This window comes from Ctenocephalides felis, unplaced genomic scaffold, assembly GCF_003426905.1.
Source record: "Ctenocephalides felis isolate EL2017-DRISC unplaced genomic scaffold, ASM342690v1 CF-g0.4_SCAFFOLD_03571, whole genome shotgun sequence".
Lineage (NCBI taxonomy): Eukaryota > Metazoa > Arthropoda > Insecta > Siphonaptera > Pulicidae > Ctenocephalides > Ctenocephalides felis.
In genome coordinates this window covers 47,670,009-47,690,445 of record NW_020539725.1, presented here as the reverse complement: position 1 = coordinate 47,690,445, position 20,437 = coordinate 47,670,009, and the positions used below count along the sequence as shown (strand labels likewise).

General features: G+C 30.6%; 3 protein-coding genes and 1 non-coding gene across 4 annotated transcripts in view; 3 read left to right on the top strand and 1 right to left on the bottom strand.

The window, feature by feature from the left end:
* The window catches only part of LOC113386165, a 40,831-nt gene extending 33,051 nt beyond the window's left edge, over nt 1-7,780 (top strand). The window contains exons 4-11 of the mRNA XM_026623963.1: nt 583-837; nt 2,582-2,719; nt 2,783-2,874; nt 4,467-4,780; nt 4,934-4,968; nt 5,095-5,883; nt 5,965-6,073; nt 6,127-7,780. Of these exons, the coding sequence (XP_026479748.1) occupies nt 583-837; nt 2,582-2,719; nt 2,783-2,874; nt 4,467-4,780; nt 4,934-4,968; nt 5,095-5,883; nt 5,965-6,073; nt 6,127-7,267 (2,873 nt within the window). The 3' untranslated portion in view covers nt 7,268-7,780. The remainder of the gene's footprint in view (nt 1-582; nt 838-2,581; nt 2,720-2,782; nt 2,875-4,466; nt 4,781-4,933; nt 4,969-5,094; nt 5,884-5,964; nt 6,074-6,126) is intronic.
* A 507-nt stretch (nt 7,781-8,287) lies between these two features.
* Trnaw-cca lies at nt 8,288-8,359 on the bottom strand. The gene has a single exon. It is a non-coding gene; the product is annotated as a tRNA-Trp (tRNA).
* Nucleotides 8,360-10,504: 2,145 nt separating this feature from the next.
* LOC113386163 (ATP-binding cassette sub-family B member 10, mitochondrial-like) lies at nt 10,505-14,297 on the top strand. Its single transcript, XM_026623962.1, has 10 exons — nt 10,505-10,802; nt 11,290-11,496; nt 11,686-11,888; nt 12,187-12,291; nt 12,416-12,592; nt 12,764-12,995; nt 13,118-13,251; nt 13,353-13,502; nt 13,593-13,817; nt 13,893-14,297. Exons 1-10 carry the CDS (start codon nt 10,505-10,507, stop codon nt 14,172-14,174), a joined length of 2,013 nt encoding a protein of 670 aa, XP_026479747.1. The 3' UTR covers nt 14,175-14,297.
* A 2,058-nt stretch (nt 14,298-16,355) lies between these two features.
* Nucleotides 16,356-20,437, top strand: part of LOC113385334 — an 11,483-nt gene continuing 7,401 nt past the window's right edge. The window contains exon 1 of the mRNA XM_026623175.1: nt 16,356-18,105. Coding sequence (XP_026478960.1) covers nt 17,128-18,105 — 978 coding nt within the window. The 5' untranslated portion in view covers nt 16,356-17,127. The remainder of the gene's footprint in view (nt 18,106-20,437) is intronic.

Here is a 20,437-nt window from a genome sequence, read left to right as displayed (position 1 = left end):
TGATTTTAATAAGTATGTTTGCATTAACCTCATTTACTCATGTTTCTCGACTTTGATTATAATTTGCATTGTATAATACACAATTATATATTTTCCAATTGCTATGGTATCTATTGTCATTTTAAAAAATTGTTTTTATAAAAACATGTTATTATAAAAACACAAACTTTGCTGAATAACTTTTCAACGTTCTAATAATATTTTAATTTAATAAATATTTACAAGCCTATATGTGAAAATTAAGCATAAACAACGAATAATTGTTTCTCAAGTTATGCAAATTAGTAGAACAAGGATAATTGTTGATCAGGATTAAATAAACAAACTTTACTATCAATAAAATTGAGCAATATATAATTTGAGTCGAAAACTGCTTTTATCCTTCTAACTTTTTTGTTAATTTTTTTTGTACTGAAGTAGGAATATCGAGCAAAATTTTTTCATAAAAATCGGTAAAACCGTTTTCTGAAAAAATACTATTCGAAAATGGGTTTTCTAAAATGTAAATGTAAATTATTGTTAAGTGGAATAATATAGATAATATTTCAAATTCAAGATAAAAATATATTTCCTTCTTTTTAGGCGATGCTCACAGTTTCAACCACAATTCTGCTGCATCTGGAAGTGCATCGCTCAATTCATCAGGATCGGGTGCTCCAGCCGACGCAACTGCAGCCGCCTTAGTCATACCAGAGAAAGCGTCTTCATTTAGTATTCATCCTGGTCGTCTGTGCAGGGATCAATGTCATTACTGTGGAGGAAAATTCGGTTTATTTGATACGCCCTGCCATGTTGCCCAAATCAAAAGTTTGGATAGACAGAAACGGATATTGGAAAGTGAGTGAATCTAAAACATTTAAGAATGTTAGATAGAGGTTTATTAACTACGAAAGGCCATTTAAAAAAAAGTCGTATCACAATCAGGATTGTAAAATAGTTATACGCGCTAGCTCAATGTTAACCCGCTGAGTCACTCACTTAATGTCAATGATACCGAAACATTTGAACTGATTGTGAACGAAATGCACTTGCAAAAATAGTGTTATTTTTTGGATATTATTTTTTACTTCTTGTTTTTCATTGTGAGACAAGTATTTTACCATTTTACAATCCTGATTAAATGCACGAACTTTTGATGGGAACTTATTGCTTTAGTATATTTTTTAAAGGACCATCGATTAATTTGGAAGTTTCAAATTAAAAACAGTTTAATAAATAATTCTAATTTTAGAAATCTTGCGAAAAGTGTGTAGTTATTGTTGAGTGTAGACTTCGAAATGTTATTTACGATTACGGATCCAAAGTTTAAATAATCAAAAATAATTTAAAAATTAACTACGATAACCGAAATATTGTCACAGTTCGACCAAAGATCTAGGTTGTACCTAAAAGCTCATAACTTTCAAACTGCCCGGGATAAATTTTTAGTGATGATCGTGACGATTAGGGAATGCAATACCGATGGAAAATTTCAATACCGGTATTTCTGTAATTTTTCATTTTAAAACCGGAATACCGGTAAATTACCGGTATTTTTATTATCTTAAACAAACGTAAACAAAATTGAAAGTTGCTAGTACAAATATAAAAAAAAATGTCTATACAACTACAACTATATTCAATTATACAATAAAATAAAACAATAAGTTTATTTTTTTTAATAATAATTTAACAAAAGTATATCCAATTTAATTAATTCATTATCACTATCGAGTATATTGAGTACTTTTCACGAAAACAAACTTATTAGTAAGAAAGACCAAAAACTCATAAAAGATCAATTACATTATTATAATAAACTGTATTATCTGTATCCGATGTGTTAAATTAGCATAATCTCCAATATTTTAAAAAAAATATTTTTCTACACTAATTTATGATCGGATACTTTGTCGAGATAAATAATAAGTTACTATAATTGTTGAATATTGTTATTTAAAACAATGTGATGCTTCTATAGTATTTTCAAACTTCGAAATGTTGTCAAAAAATAATATTTTATAATTGTAATAAGAAGCAAAAATATTTAGTAATTATCATAATTATTATGTATAAAGTTAGAAAAAAATATATGATATAAAATATTTTGGCGAAAATATCACTTAAAAAATCGTTACATTTTTACATAAGATGAAACAAACATCATTATCTATCAGTCCAGTTCTACTTATTGTAACACGATATGAAGCCCTTAGTAAAGCAATAAATATTCAGTTTAATGACGAGTTGAGATAATATTTGACATTTGTTCATCCTATAGAATCACTTGAAGATATAGCTGTTTATGCGATTATGGAATTTAAAGATAAATTTGTTCCAAGAAATTTAAACTTTAGTGTATTATGTATCAAATACCGAAAATACCGGTATTTTTGGGATAAAAACCGGTAAAAATACCGCCAAAAAATTGGGCGGTTTACCAGTAATTCGGTATACCGGTATACCGGTATTGTATTCCCTAGTGACGATCTATCACCCCGTTTCAGTTTGACGTTGAGTTCTGGGACACCCTGTAAATATGTGTGTAATTATATATCCGTTATCTCCTTATATGAGTTTAATAAACATTGTATTTCAATAGTGGAAGAGAAGCTGACTGTGGATAACTGTCTCTGCGACGCATGCTACCGACACGTAGATAGGCGTGCCAACTGTCCTTCGTATCGAAAACGCCTCAGCAATAGTAATAACGGAAATGCGCATCAGGCTACTTTCGAGGATGCTACAAATAACCAGGATCAGGCCACCCAACAATCTCAGCAACAACAAGAAACTATAAAACATAGATGCCGTGTCGTCGGATGCCGGGAAGACGCCACGAATACTTTGAGACGGAAATGGTTGCTGAAAATGAAGAAAAATGTTGAAAAAATTGTAAGCATCTAACAACAACAATTGATTTTTACAATTAACTTCCTGAAGGAGAAGTTTATGTTTTTGGCTAAAAAATAGATTTGCTATTTTTTTGTTTTCTCGAGCCATTCTGAAATGTTTGAGAACAAATTTGTAAAACTTGTGCACCGATTTTACAAATTTAAAAGCCATTTGATGTGACTGGATTAGGACTCGCGGGTATCAGTTTTTTGCGACAATATAATTAGCAAAAAAGTGCAAAAAATTTCATTCACGTTTTAGCCAAAAAATGTGAATCGTTTTTAAAAAGTTCAACTCTTTGAAAGACATTGATGGAGAATCGTACTGAAAACTATCAATTTTACAAAAAAACGGTTTTCAAAAGAATTATAGGAAATTTTATCTAGTTTAATTCGTAGAATAATACTTTTATCGTGGAATAATCCAAAAAGGAGATATTTTAAAAAAGCTGTTTTTTGACGCCATTTTTCCAATAGGCGGTAACTTGCCGTTCAAATTAGAGGTGGCAAAGTTGATTTTCGTAAAGAGCACCTCGAAATCTATAAGATTACCAATTTTCAGAATTCCCGGAGTACTGTACCGGCAAAACGACCAAATGACTGGACTAAAGAAGTTTAAGGGGAGAGCCTGCTTTAGAGGCTTAAAAAATCGTTTTTTTTAAAGGAATTTTTAGGGAAGAAAATAAATATTTAATTGAAACAAAACTTTCAGGCTTTATTGTTATATATTTCAACATTCTTCTCATTTTTTTTTCATTGAAATATATGATATAATATGCCGGGTATAAGTATTTTGCCGATGTGCCACGAACGTGCAGGTGTCATTTGGCGGGCAGATGCAGGTTACAATTTCCACCTGAAACAAAAAAATCAAAACAAATATATTTTTTCATTAGCATAGATTCTAATTGAACCTAAAAAATCCAGAAAAAAACAGAAAATCACCAATTTTTCGCAGCTTGAAAAAAAAACATGTTTTTTGATACAAAATTTCACTTTAGAATGTTTAAAAAGTGGGTTAATTATAACTTTTTTTAAGTTTTTTTTAGGTTCAACTAGGATAAAATTTATTCCTGAATACAATGAATTTTGTCTCGTTTCGATAGGCCCTTCAGTTTTTTTTCTATATTTCCCGCCAATTAGGAAGTATCGAAACAATTAAAAGCCGAGAAATCGCGCCTCGAAGTTTCGTTCCTCTTGTATACATGTTTGACGCTTGCTCACTATTTTTCAGTAACTCCGAAAATAATTTGAATGTTTCTGAATTTTAGGGATATATTCTTGCTAGTTTCGGAAGACATTTTCCAATAAAAAAATCGATCCTTTTTAAAAGCAGGCTTCTCCCTAAATAAAAAATCTCAAAGCTTGAAAAAATGTTTACTACTGCTTTGTTACGACGAAAATTTGATTTTTGTCGAACCGTATCTCCGGAATTACCAGAACAGTGCAACATTTTCCCTCGTTTTCGGAAAAAATCCTGAACCGATTTTGAAAATTGAGAAACCATTTGGAAGATGTTATTTTCATATCTTAACAAAATATTAAAACATGTTTTCCTTTCAGTTGGATCTTCTGCCTGAGCCTCCCCTTCAGAATATGACGTCGCAGCACGGAAACATTCACCTGTGCACGTTGCACTACGACGCCGTCTCCCACCTGCTCGTCTGCGCGCTCTGCAAGCGTCGCCTGGCGCGTAACCATGCCCACTATTTGGCCGCAGCCGAATCGTCCCGCGCCTCTGATCTGCTTCGAGCTCAGGGAATCCCACATCTTGGCCTGGATGCGGGCCAGGGTGGATCCAGCGCGGTTTGTAAGCTGTGCCGATATTACGTGGGTTTGTTATTTAAAGCTGATGCTGAAGGAGGAAGAACGTCCAAGGCTGCGTTTATCAAGAGTTACAGACGACGGTAAGAATTTATGAACTTTAAAAATTAAGCATTTTTAGAAAAAACTGTCAAAATAAATCAAAATAAATTGTAAAAAATATATAACAATTTCTGCAAATTGATTGATTGACAGTATTCGTTTGAATTTGTTGATTTTATACTTGTTTTGCTCAGATATGGTTGTGTTCATAATTCACAAGTTTATAGTTGTTAATTTTTATTACATATATTTATTTGAGGTTCAAATCGAAAATTAAATTCCTGATTGATAAACAGACAAAATCATTTTTTATATTTGTAGGCTTCTGGAGTCTCATAAATGGAAATCGTTGAAGATGAGTCTGATACTGAGGATCCGTTAATTCAGCAATTTGCACCAGAAGAAACAAGCGTGTTAGGAAACAAGAAAGCCAAAACTGCCAAAACAAATGTAAAGAAGTCTAGAAAATCTACGGAATCTACTACCGATATTCAAACTGAGAATTATGACTCGATTGATAATGAAAATAAACAAACTGATGCAGAAGACATAGAGAATATAATTTCTAAAAACACTATACATATCAACAGAAATTCAGATCTGACTACGAATCAATCAAAACAGCAAAAATTAAATGAAATAACTTCACAGAAGCCAGGGCAAAGTGTACTACTATCTAACTTATCTAACTCTATGCATAAAAAAATTAGGTTGGATGAGATTTTATCACAGCAACAAGAATCAGAGCAATTGAAAGCAGAAAAGGTTCAACAACTTAGGTCGAATCCATCACTTTCTGTGAGAGAATTGTTCCCAGGAGAAGAAGAAATGGGATTACATGCAAATATTCCTCTTAATAGAGGTGGTCCTCGAACTCCTGAAGGTTGGACAAAGTGCACAACCACGATACAGTATGATGAAGAGACTAGGAGACTATGGAATCATCTACAAGAACCATATGGAAACCAATCTAGCTTTTTACGTCATTTAATTTTATTAGAGAAATATTTTCGCTCTGGGGATTTAGTGTTATCTCAAAATGCCACATCTAGCGCGACTAATTATTCAGAATCTGTACAAAGTCGATTAAGGTCTTTTGATCATATTCCAACAACAGTAAATTCTGAAATGCCTACCGGATATAGTTAATTCTTCAGCTTACTAATTCCTCCTGCAGAATTACCTCTTAGTGAAATCACTCAGCTTACTAAAAAATTCAAATTAGATAAGAAAAGTATAGGATCAATGCAAATTGGAAATATGGTATCACTTGCAAAATCATCGAGCGCTTTTGTAAAGCCTGTGAAGAAAGGTCAAGAAACAAGTCATAATAGGTCTCCAAGTGTCCCACCAGATTTAATCTCTATCGGAAATAAAGTTCTATCAGTGCGGCTCCTATTAGTGCTTTGAAACGCTCAAGTTTGCCTTCGACCTCAATTGAATCACCAGTAACAGTTGCGTTAAAAATTTCTGGAAATTCAACCACAAATGTTAGTAGCAATAGTGCGCCTACGACAGATACTAGTCCTGCCTTCGTGTCTGCTAGTTTAGCAATACAGGCTGCAGCAGCTGTGACTTCAGTTCCAACTGCTTCTTCAACTACATCAACATCCCAATATGCTGGTACATCTGGCAGTTCCTTGACTGTTGTTCCAGTAACAGGATCTTCAACAACTTCTCCTGATGCTCCTGCATCTAAAGAACCGTCACCAACTCCTGCAAGTACTCAAACGCCGACGCCAGCAACAACCACGTTGTCTGCAGCAGAACCAATTAAAAAAACCGGTTCAGCAGTGAAGCCATGGAGGCCCACATTGATTCCAATTGACCCTAATAGTGAGCCTCCGAATCCAGGGCAATTGTTCCAAACAGTTGATGGTCGGAGATTACCTAGTCTTGTCCAAGTGATGTCTGGTGGTAAACCATACCACATTTCCATTCAGGATTATAATAGAATGTGCATTTTGCGCCGACAAAAAGTTGTGCAAATGCAGAAAACTCAGCTAATACAAAAAATAAAAGATGCTCAAAAAACTGACAAAAATCCAACAGAGGCAAAAAATTCAGTTGTATCAGTAAATAAAAAGAAAGTTGTGGATATACCAAACAAAGTTTTAGAACAGAATTCTGTGATACCCATACGTGGAGCTGAATCTACAAAAACAAAAAAAACTGTAAATAATGCTACAGCAATACTGAAAAATTTACCACAGATTAGTAAAAACTTGACAGTAGCTCGAACAACAACAGCTGTTACAAATACTTCTATCAGTAATACAGCAACAATTACAAAATCAGATGCTGTTTCAATAGCTTCTGAAGAAGGTTACTGGTCATGGGAAAGTATAAAAAAGCAAAAGATGTCGGATGAAGATAGCAAATCCCAAATGGAAACTATGCTTTCAAAAATTCCCAAATCTCTAACAGTGATACCACAGAAAGCTGTAAACCGCACCAATTCTATCAGCCCTAATTCTGTTCCAACTAATACTAGTTTGCTTAAAAATCAAATTGACAAGATTCCTTAAGTGCCTAAAGACAATTTGTGTGCTCGACATAAAAAATGAACTGACAAACACTAGACTGTATTATAATGTATATAAATATATAGAATCATATTTTTTGTGAGATTAGTTTCGTAAGTATAATATAGAAAACTTATAACATATTGTTTGTTGACTTAATATTTTGATTTATATTTATAGTGCCTCTAAAATTGTTCATTATATTGCACAATCGAATCATTTAATGTTATTAGAAGTTCAAAAATTGTTATCAAGACTGCAATCTTAAAATTTTATGAAATTACGTATGAAATGATTAAGCCAAGTAAGCATTCAATTATTAGCCCTTTCCTTACATGCTGTGCCTTTAAAAAAATATCTATTTTCCCAATAATGTTAGTATTTGAGAATGTATTTATATCCCTCGGTCGATCAGTCAGCATGCATTGCCCTTATAATAACATAATTTAATTTTAGAAAGAATTATGTTCATATTTCCAAAGAAATAGTTTTTATTATGTAGACATATTTGCAATAATCAATAACAATAAGATCATATGTAAACATTATTCATAATTTATCCTATGAATTTTCTTTCAATAATTCAATAAATTGTTATGCAATCACTTCATGTTTCATTTTAAGCTTCACGATTTATATTATATTTTCTTATTTATTGCAGGCACATTTAATTGAAATATTCCTTAACGAAATTGAAAATTGAATATCTCTTCGAAATATATCAGTTGGCATTTGACATATTTATATTTGGTACAATCAGTACGGCCATTTCTTTATGTTTAACGATGGAAATGTTTTGAACTAATGCATAAATTCTATGAATGTGCAATAGACTTCAATTATTGTTAATTTAATTTGATTACCGATCATATTGACACTAAATTGTATGTACTTTAGAATTTAATCATAAAGATTTGAATATATTTCTTAAATTCAATATATGTGAAGCCAAATTATAGTGAAAACACAAAGTAAAAGCATTTTCAATGACGAATTGCATTTAAGCAAAAATAAAATACTCGATGACCCCGACGTGATTTGAACACGCAACCTTCTGATCTGGAGTCAGACGCGCTACCGTTGCGCCACGGAGTCTTACTATTCGGCACCGCAATTTTCCATTACTTTCCGGTAATAGAGTACGATAATACAGTAATAATTACAAAGGAAATAGGGTCAATGATAATTTAAGTAAGTAATATATATAATCGATTTTTTAAAGCATAATTATAATAATTACATTATTATAATTATAATTTTGATAATTCGTAATATCATGACCCAAAGACCTTATAATATGGGGTCTATGGGGCGGTCGTAATCACGTGGGACTTGATACGAAGGGGAGGGGGGGTTTGACAAAAAAATTACAAATTATCACAAGGCGGTGGGGAGTCTCGTAAGATATCACGTGTATTTATTTTTTACCTAGAGTTCTAAAATTTTTGCGTTTTTTTCGGTACTAAAAATACATGTGATGTTGAGTGAGGAGGAGGTTAGTTTTAAATATCACCACGTATCATCGAGGAGGACGAAAGGAATAAAAAATGTTTGCAAAACGATCACATTTTTAATTTTTCCCCGGACAGGGACTGATGGAAAGGAGGTATTAAAGTTGAGTATAAAAAAGTGAATTTCAAACAATTTCTTTTTACTAAGCCAATGTGTAAATAATTTAAATATAATGATAAAAATATTTTAAATAATTTTATTATTCGAATGAATACTTCTGAATCGAGCCAAAATTTGAATTATGTTTGTTGTAAGGGGGCGTCCAAAGATCACGTGATCAATTTTCTAAGGATTTTTCAAGGACCCCCCCTCTCTTTTGGTGATACATGGCGAGATCAAAATTATTTCCCCTTACCCCACCAAACATTACGTGTATTTTTAATTACGAGCAAAATTGTTATTTTTTTTATTTTTTTTAAAAATGTTTTGATTTTTTTAAAAAGGTCAGGTAAAAATCCCCACCCTTTCCCACGTGATATTTTGTGATTTTTTGTCAACCCCCCGCCCCTTTTGCCTAAAAACCTCACGTGATTAATGGACGCTCCATATGGTGATTATATTTTTTATTTACAATTCGGAACAGGAAGTTAGTGGGTGGGGGATTTTTGTTGTTAATTTTAATAACTTAAATATGATTATTTATTTTTTGTAAAATTAAAAATAATTCAAACCAAACACTATTTGAGGATTTAATATATATCAGTCGTTTTTTAATTTTTTCAAGAATTGCATAAAATTTTGTGCAACTTTCTTCATAATTAATGTTGCTTTTGTTTTGTCTGTTTCAAGTTGCATATTGTGATGTGCACAGAATTTTTTTATTCAAATTCTGTAAAAATAATTCTAGTTCAAAAATATTTATATTTATATTCGAGATAAATATTCAAATTTGGACGCAATTTTGGCTATATTTGCCAAAACTAATCATTATGATTCCCGAATGATATCATACCACTACACAAAACAATAGAAATAAAAAAATGTATACTAATATTCAAAATAAAAAATAACAAAATCAAAACTTGCACCACAATAGAGAAAATACCTATTTTAAATACTATATTACTTCTGTTTTGTAAAAATATTAATTACAATTAAGTATAAGTATGTATGTATGTACGCAAGCGTTTTGTATGTGTATATATGTGTGTATAATAGTAATAAGTAAAAATATATGGCTTAATGTAAGTCTGTTACATAAAATTTAGATTTTATTTTTGTTATAATTGCTGAGATCTCTCATACCAGAACAATTGTCTGACTGAGGTACAGTATGTATGAATTATATCAAATAAATAAATAAATAAATAATATATATATATATATATATATATATATATACATATAGAAAACCAAAAAAGGCAAAAAAAAAATTTCAAATTTGATTCAGAAGTTTTTGAATATCAATTAAACGGAACCTAATATTGTTATTTTTGGTTATTTTAATGGTGCCTAAGTGTCCGTAAAGGGACCAAAGATCCGCCCTCCCAATCAATATCCCTTATCTAATCCATTATTACATTGTCTAGAATCCATTATTATTATATTATCTAGGATCCCATTTTTGAATTGCAAAGTTCAATCGGCGTGAACTCGTACTCAATGCTCTTCCTTCACACAAGCACAATATTATTATGTAAAACGAACTGTCACTTTCGGACAGTGTTACATGTGAATTGCAAGAAATGTTAACCTAAAATTCTAGTGCTTTTTTAATTAAATATAATAATGATTCTTTTATCACGATTAAAAACATGCTTTTATCTGAATCATAAATTATTACAAAGACAATTTAATAACCATGCTTACAATAAATTTCATTTTAATCTTAAGTCAAAAAAGGAGACAGTAACAAGTCGAAAATTTTCTAGTTTTTATTCATCTATTTTATCGAAATTAAAAGTTAAAAAATCAACAATAAGATTTATATCGACTGATGGAACTGTTAAGAAAACAGCTAAAATATCACAGGCTGATATTAGAAGATTATTGAAATTGGCAAAACCAGAAAAATGGAAATTATTAGGTATATTTTATTTTCAAAAAATCTGATTGTAATTTGTCTTTAACCCTTAAATAACTAACTTAATACCCAAAAGTAAACCAATTGCTTTAAGTCTGCAATATATTTGTATTAAAACAAATATACAAACTCACTGAGTGCACTTTTATTTCTTTGCTTAGTAGATATATTTGTTTAATTTAATAGCAATAATTAAACAAGTTTAACTTATTTTAGATCATTTGTGATTGATCATTGTTAACTTATATTTGAACGATATGAAAATGCTTGTAATACTATATTATATATAATAATCTGATAATCAATGTACATATTAAATATTTGAGACGGTCACACATGTAACTTCAATAATATTTAGTTTCGATAGTTATTGATTTAAAACAAATAGTACTCACTACTTAGTTAAAAATTCATAATTGATTATTATTCATCATTTAAATAATTTCAAAATATTATTATTAATATTTATATACATATATTTTATTTATAGCTGCAGTCGGATTTCTACTAGTTTCATCAGCCGTCAGCATGGCGGTTCCATTCAGTTTAGGCAGAGTTTTAGATATAATATATAATAGTACTTCAGATATGAAAATAGCGAGAGAACAACTAAACAAGTTATGTCTAATTTTATTCGGAGTATTTTTACTAGGTGGAATATGCAATTATGCAAGAGTTTACTTAATGTCAACGACAGGTATTTAAGTCTATTAATCATTGATATTTTTTAGTAGAATTAATGTTTCTTTTTTTCCACAACATTTGGAAAAATTTACTAGTATTTTGATAATCATAAAGCCAAAATGAGGCTAATTTTATATACATTTGTGTTAACAAAAATAAATGTAATTAATAACAATTTTATTAATAATTTCTTTCACTAAAGCTCTAAGAATGACTCAGTCCTTACGATCTCAAGTATTTTCATCAATATTGAAACAAGAACCTGCCTGGTTTGATACAAGATCTACTGGGGCTTTAATAAATAGATTATCTGCAGATACTCAATTGGTTGGTCAATCTATTTCAACCAACTTATCTGATGGACTTAGATCAACTGCTATGGTTGCAGCTGGCACTGGAATGATGGTATTTAGTTATTACTTAAACTTATTAAAGATATATATGCCTACTATTTCATTACTATAAACTATTTATTATTTACTTGTTATTTTGATGTTCTATAATACATGCAATGCCTCATCTACTTCTTAAGTCATTAATATTAATCATTCTTTTTGGAATTATTTTGCAGATATTTATGTTAGTTTATAAAAATTTTATCACAATTCTGAATATTCATATTTTTACCTTCCCGAGGGAGTTTATGCTTTCCTTTTATCATTTTATTCTTTTATTATTTTATAGATATATTGATTGCTTTCAGATATATACATCTCCAGAATTATCTCTAGTAGCTTTGACCATAGTTCCTCCTTTAGCAGGATTTGCAATATTTTATGGACGATTTGTAAGAACAATGACAAAAAAGGTCAGTATCTTGAATTATGAGTATTTTTGTCAGATCTACTATATAATATTATTATTATACTATTATATATGAATTATATGAAAAGTATTTATTACATATTTAAAACAAGTAAATCTATTTTCAGGTCCAAGATAGTCTGGCAGCTACTACACAGGTTGCAGAAGAAAAAATTGCTAATATTCGAACAGTAAAAATATTTGGAAAAGAATTACAAGAGTCTTACTTTCTTAATAAGAGATTGCAAGAAGTTTTAAAATTAGGTTATAAGGAATCCATAGCCAAAGCTGGTTTCTTTGGGTTTGTAAGTATATATATTTAAATAACTCAAAACTCATTAAACATATTTTACAATTAATTAATTTATTTATGCACAAATAAAATACAAATATGTGTATGTCATCTGTAATAATGCTAAAACTATGACCTAACTATCATTAAATTATATTACAATCATTACATTTTTACATTTCAGACCGGATTTTCAGGGAATGTAATGATGATATCAGTTCTATATTATGGTGGAACACTTGTAGCAGATTCTAGTATTACTATTGGATCTTTGACATCATTTTTATTATATGCAGCTTATATAGGAGTTTCTATAGGTGGTCTTACATCATTTTATTCTGAATTAAATAAAGGCATTGGAGCTGCTGAAAGATTGTGGGAGATAATGGATAGAGAACCACTCGTAGCTGGCTTAGGTCTGCATAGTATTAATTTAATAAAAAATTAGAGATTTCTCTTCATTCTATATTTATATTTTTATTTAAGTCTTTTAATAAACATGATTATAATAATAATTATTTCATCATCATAATTTTAGGTGTAATTCCCGAAAAAAAAGTTATTGGTGATATAAAATTCTCTAACTTAAGTTTCCATTATCCTACAAGACCCGAGCAAGATGTTTTTCATGATTTTACTCTGGATGTGCCAGCAGGAAAAGTCACAGCATTGGTATGAAAACTGAGAAACTTAAAAGTATTGCACATCAATAAACTTTAAATATATAATTATTAAAATTATGAAATTACATTCAATTTTGTTTCTAAATCCAGGTCGGTAGAAGTGGTTCAGGAAAGAGTACTTTAGGATCTCTTTTACTTCGACTTTATGAACCACAAAAAGGTGCAATACTTCTTGATAACATGAATTTGAAAAATCTTGATGTGAATTGGTTGCGCAATAATATAGGGGCTGTAAGCCAAGTTAGTGAGAATTGTAGATAGATGTTTTATTAAATCTTTTGTCTGTATAAAATATATTAAGTATTTGAATTATCCAACATTTTATATTAGGAGCCCATATTATTTTCTGGCACGATTCGTGAGAATGTGTTATATGGAGCACCATATCCGGACCAAGTTTCTGAAGAACGTTTACTAGATGCTATGAAACGCGCACACGTGATCGATTTTACTCAAACCTTACCTCAAGGAGTCGATACAATTGTTGGGGAAAGAGGCATTATGCTTAGTGGTGGCCAAAAGCAAAGAGTTGCAATAGCTAGAGCCATTATAAAGGTAAGTTAATTTTTATAAGTTAAATGATATTTTTATATCCACAATTACCATAATTCTATACTTTATCTTTTTCAGGATCCTGCTATTTTAATCCTTGATGAAGCAACTAGTGCTTTAGATACTCATTCAGAACGGTTAATACGTTCAGCACTGGAGGCTCTGACTTTAGAAAAATCTCGTACTGTGTTAGTAATAGCTCATCGTCTCAGCACTGTTCGAGGGGCTGATTCAATCGCTGTCTTAAAAGACGGCATGATTGTTGAAAGAGGTACTTATGACCAACTAATTAATAAGAACAAAGGATTTTTCAAGGAATTGGTTCTACACGAAGATACAAAAGTAGAAACATTTAGTTAATAGTGGATATTAATATTAATATATTGGAGTTCAAGCACAAAGTGGATTTTGTTCAGAGTAATATATATTATCTTTTCTATGGAAAATATTTCTTTATCCAAAAAGAAACTTCATAAGCTCACACCTGCCATAATCTACTAGTGACTGTCTTATTTACATATATATATATATAAATGTTTACATTACAAAATTTAACATTAAATAATGTTCATTTTATTTTGTTAAATATCTGTTATACTATAATGTTTTAAAACAAACTTTTAATTTCAAAGTATATTTATGTTAAATTATATTATTGTTAGTTGTTGTTGAGTTGTATTTATGTAAAGTAATTTATTTTTATATAAAAATGTACATGTGCATGAGAAATAGAAGTAAAATAAAATTGTACATAATTGGCTAATCGTTGTGGTGACGGAATCAAATATTTGTTGTAAAAATTGATTGTGTTTGCAAATCGTAATATAAATATAATAAAAAACAGGACCATTACATTTATATCAGGAATTTTATTTTATAATATTCATGGTAAAAACGTAAATATTTTTTCATTATGCTTGTGTTTAATGGATGTCGACATTAAATTCATGTTTATTATTAATTTTTTTTAAGTGATATCTATCAACAATTTAACATAACTGTGCTATTAGCAATAATATAAATAAAATGACTTTAAAGAAACAGAATGAATACATATGTAACAAAATTCATTCAAGGATATAAATGAGTAAAACTTCATCAATATGAATAATTTTAAATTACAAGGGCGTGAACAAGTATTTTTTCTCGAAATATTTTGTTAGTACTATTTCTTATTTAATTTAAATATAATTTATGCACTATGGTTATCTTCTATATATATAAAAATAAGTCGGGTTTTCCTTCCTGACGAAATAACTCCAGAACGCACGAATCGATTTCGATAATTTTGCATTCGTTGGAAAGGTCTCGGGCTCCGCAAGGTTTATAGCTAAGAAAATTAGTGGTGCATGACATGGTGCCCTAATGCAAATTGCTGGAACTTCACGCACCGTAATTAAAAATTCGAGTAATAAAAATAATCAATAATTGTTTTAAATCATTGCAAATAGATTATCTTATATATATATAAAAGTAAGTAGGGTTTTCCTTCCTGACGAAATAACTCCAGAACGCACGAACCGATTTCGATAATTTTGCATTCGAAAGGTCTCGGGTTTCGCAAGGTTTATAGCTAAGAAAATTAGTGCATGGCATCGTGCCCTAATGCAAATTGCTGGAATTTCACGCACAGTAATTAAAATTTCGAGTAATGACATTAGTGAGAATTATCAGAATTATGCTTGGTTAAGTCAACTAGCAATTCTTGCCGCAAAGAATAATGATGTACACGCAGTGAATTTCACCATTCAATCAAAAATTGCTGGCGATTTGGTGACATACCAATAATTCCGACTGGTTTTCCGTTTGACTTCAAACAATTGCAATTTCCAGTTCGCCTTGCGTTCGCAATAACAAGTTGCAAGGCCAATCGCTTAGTGTTTGCGGGATAAATTTCAAATAGATTATTTAGAAAATCATTGTTTTTCACATGGGCAGTTATACGTTCCATGTTCACGAGTTGGAAAACCATCCGCTTTGTTTGTGTTAACGTCAGACCAAAAAACAAAAAATGTGGTTTACCAAAGAGCACTTCAATGAAACGGATTATTGGCGAATTCACTTTCATTTACTTAGAGAAGTTCAACTAAACAAGTCTTCATTTTTGTAATCGAAATAAATTCATTACTGTTATGCAATAAAATCAAAATTTTCCTTTTCAAATATAAAACAAACAAAAAATTTCTTCATCTTTCTCACGAAACCATCTGGTGGCGAAACGGAGTTCGTCGGGTTTGCTAGTATTCATATGAATATATTACAATATAATATTGTCCAGGATTATATTTTTGTCTCTCTTTCCAAATGTCAGTTATTTTTCAAAATTTTTGAATTTATACATCAATAAATACGTACTTTTTTCATTTTTAACGTAAAATAATTCTATTTAAATAGCAAATATAAGGAATTAAGTTTGGATCATCGCACCGCATTTTCAAAATCCAACGTTTTCTATATTCATATTCAAATAAGTTCACGTTGGTTTCCATTTGCGCAATTTCATTAGCCTCGGACCCTCGGACGCACGTACAAGGCCACATCCTCCTTTCAACTCAACGAGCCGTTTCGCACGTAACAACATTCAATACTTGACAGATAACAAAATGGCAGCTTAAAGTGATTATTAAACAAAAGATTCCAATTAAATTGTAATAATGGAGAAATTAAACCAGAAATATCAACCAGCAGTGAAAAAAGTTTACGGTGTTTTAATGAAATATAATTTAAAACCTGATTGTTGTATAAAGTGCAGTAAAATAGGAAAAATTACTGACAAGAGATCCAGAAGAGTGACAAACAGATTTTGTACTCATCGTTCTACATTTGGGAATTGTAATATTGATACTGATAATAATCATTTAGGACATTCACGTATTATTGATATTATTATTTAATTATGGTGCAAATAGAAAGAATGTCGACGAATAGTATGAGTGACGTCAAAATGGGACAGAATTGGCGTGCCTCTCTAGATAAGAATTGGCGCTCGCCTGGTCCGACGGCGCCCAGGTATTTTCTTCCCAGATACAATAGTTCCAAAGTAAATTTCGAATCTTCAACAATCACATTCTTGAATAGTATGATAGCTTTACCAAGGCTAAATTTTGGTTTATGTAATTCGCAAGATTTGAAAAAGATTGTCCACGGGTAAAGTTGATTTTTATCCAGATTTCGAAGGGATTACAAAAATTGTTCAGACACATTTGCCAACAGTCAAAATTTTAGTGATTCGTATAATAGATCAACAAACATATTCTCATTTTTATCTCAAAGTAAAGTTATTGAAAGCGAGAAGCCCGTAGAAACAAAGTCCATGTTGGCAGAAACTATAGTTTCAGAGAAACCATTGGCAAGTGAAAGTAATAAAGAAGAGAAAAAGTGCATTAATTTAGAAAACACAAGCAGTAAGATAACAACAGAAAATAAGCTTCTGAAAGATTCAAATATGCAGCAAGTTAAACATGGAACTACTTCATCACAAATCCAAGATACAAACGATAAAATTATGCAAAAACCAACAACCAGACACTGCAGTAAATCTAAGCATAGCAAACCTAAAAAACGAGGCAAATCAAAATCTTCAAAACATAAGAATAAATCCAATACTATACACGATATGCTTGATGACTATTATCAAGGCTTCGAGGACCAAATTGATGATTGTGATGATGAATTTAGCAACAAATTATCTCCTCAAACACTACAAAATTATCCCAACAGTTGTTCTAGTAAACTATCACAAAGTTTTGAAAAATGTTGGAATTATTTACAACGCCTTCCACCAGTTAAACATTTCAGCAATGTCATGTCAACAACAAAATCACCCACAGAAACTAAGAGCGACTTTGTTTATGTACACAATTTAGATAATGGGCATTTAGCCACAGAAAATTTGGGCATAAACAATGAAAATATTCCTAAACGTAAAAGAATGTCTTCAGAGTGTGAAACTGAAGACAGTTTTGTGATATTTGCTGATGATAATAAAAATGATCCGAAAAGGAATAATTTGAATCGGAAACCATCTCTATGTGATAGTAATGATAGTTTTGTAATTTGTTTTGGGGAGAGTAGCCAGTCTCCAGAAGAGTGTTTCATGTTTGACGATATGGAAGATAGATTGAGTTACGAGAGTGATGATAGTAGTTATTATGATGATAGCAGTGACTGTGAAAGTGATAGCGAAGTATCGGGTAGTGATAGTATATGTAGTGATACTTGTAGAAGGAATAGTTTGGAGAATGATAGAGATGTAACTGATTTTCGGAGGAAAAGCAGATCTGGGAAAAAGGTAAGGAGAAAAGCTTTATATTTTATCGTATTGTAAATTTTTAATTCTAAATAGCTATCTTTGGTCATGAATTCGATATCAGCATGCTTACTTTTACTTTCTAGAAATAATTCTGCATGTTATTTTATATGCTCATGTAGTTATCAAAATTGAAAAAGTTCACATTTACAGTTCTGAATTTTTATTCTTTATTCAAAATCATTTTATATTTAACATCATCAACTATTATTTAGTATATGTGTAATTAGTATTGGTATTGGTAAAATATTCACTCATTGTTCCAAAATATGAAAACAAATTATATTTTTACATACATTTTACATATATAGTGCATGGTATTTGGAAATTCGGTTAAATCCAACTTTTAGTAATTTCCTTTTCAATCTTTAGTGCTTATTTATAAATATTATTAATATGCTATTGTGTCAATGTTTCATCAGAAATTCAAATGAAAATTTTAAAGACAATGGGAAAAGTTGACTCATTGTTAAGAAAATGATTGCACCATAAATCTTTCATCAAAATCATTTTGTTTGCTTGATATTTCGAATGTGTTGCATTTGTTGCATCAGAATTAATGGATGAAAACTATTTTTTTCGGTTATAGTAATCGCAAAAAAATCGAAAATGAAAATTTTGATATATCTTTACTTTTCAAAGGTTTTTGAACATTTTGAAAATATGTGTGTGTGTACGTGTGTGTGCGTGTGTGTGTGTGTGTGTGTGTGTGCGGATACAAATTTTCGTCGACGATTACGGGAACATCGATTAACCGATTTGAGTAATTCAAAAAACACTCGATTCGTATTGATAAGGAGACATGCTGATTAGTTTTTGGCGAAGGCAGGTGTAGTCGTTCCGTAGATACGGGGCAAAAAGTGCCGAGAACGGAGCGTCCAATTTTAATAATGTAAAAAACATTTTACTTGTATTGTCAAGATGAAGCACTGATCAAATTTTTGGAAAGGCAGATCCAGTGGTTATGGACTCTCAATAAAAATAATTTAAAAAAATGCCTTTTGGCCGGTCAAAAATGATCATTAGACATATGCACATCAAATTATCAGATATTTTATAGATATTTTAATATTGTGTACGCATTTTGTGTAAATTTTTTTGAGTTCCGTATCGAGATTTTTGATTATGGTACGGGATGTTCCAGCAATTTGCATTAAGGCACGATGCCATGCACCCCACTAGTTTTTTTTAGTATTTGCATATAATTCACAATCTATAGACAATGTATAGGTAGACATTGAGTAATTAGTTTGATCACCATCAATAGTGTTTTTTTAAAAGATCAGCCCAATGATTTACCTTTTATTTATGTAAAAATCTAAAATGATACAAATACACATGAACTATTTATATTTTAAATTTGTTGCTAAAATTGCAATTTGTTTACATTTATCATTTAACATTTGGAAATTCATGTGCTACTGAGAAATTATCAGTGAGTTTATAAATATTATAAATTCAATGACGCTTAGTTTTATTATTAGGAATCTTTTAAATAAATAGTGTGAATCACAAATTTCTCAGACAAGAATATCAAAGCTTTTCGAGGAACCTGTTGCCCTTGACGTATAGTATATACGTCGCATATATACGTCATGATTTAGTACGAGTTCTCAAGCATGCGCGATCCACGACATATGCTTCGACATATGTTAGAATTTGAAGTTACATTTAAAACAGTGGCGTCCAATGCCAACATACTGAGAGTGAATGAAATTCGAGTACAGTGGTACCCCGACATAATGATAAACTAGTGGGACGCATGGCATCGTGCCTTAAGGCAAATTGCTGGAACTTCCCGTATCGTAATGAAATATTCGAGAAATTTTAAACGTTTTCCAAATATATTATTACAAATACTGTAACTTTCATTATTTTTGCTATCTTGTTATATCTGAGCAAATAAAAATGTAAATCATAAATCAATTATCTCCAGAACATTAACAACCGTCATTTCATTTCGAATTCAATTTAAAAAAAAAAACTAGTTGCCTAATTACACAAAATTGATAAACTGCTCCCGCATAGTCACAGTCTCTAAACGCATTTGCAAATAATTCTGTGCGACATTTTCACTTATACTGTGCTTAGCTGGCGGCATTTTCACATTTTTCAATAGTTTTCACAAAATTGGAAATGTGCTCCAGTACATAAACAGTCTAAACGCACTTGGGTAAGCATTTGTACCAGAGTGGCGCTTAGACTGTGCTTAGCCTGGGCAATTTTTTGAATTTTTAATCCAAAATTACAAAAATATTTTTTGAAAAAAAAAATTAGAAACAATTTTTTTTCCAAAAGCAATATTTTGTTGAAA

What these genes read in the sequence shown, in the direction of transcription:
- LOC113386163 (XM_026623962.1), top strand. Translation starts at nt 10,505, where the DNA reads ATGATTCTTTTATCACGATTAAAAACATGCTTTTATCTGAATCATAAA. An exon ending in TTACTTAATGTCAACGACAG is followed by an intron (nt 11,497 to 11,685) that starts GTATTTAAGTCT and finishes CTTTCACTAAAG; the next exon opens with CTCTAAGAATGACTCAGTCC. An exon ending in ATATAGGGGCTGTAAGCCAA is followed by an intron (nt 13,503 to 13,592) that starts GTTAGTGAGAAT and finishes ATTTTATATTAG; the next exon opens with GAGCCCATATTATTTTCTGG.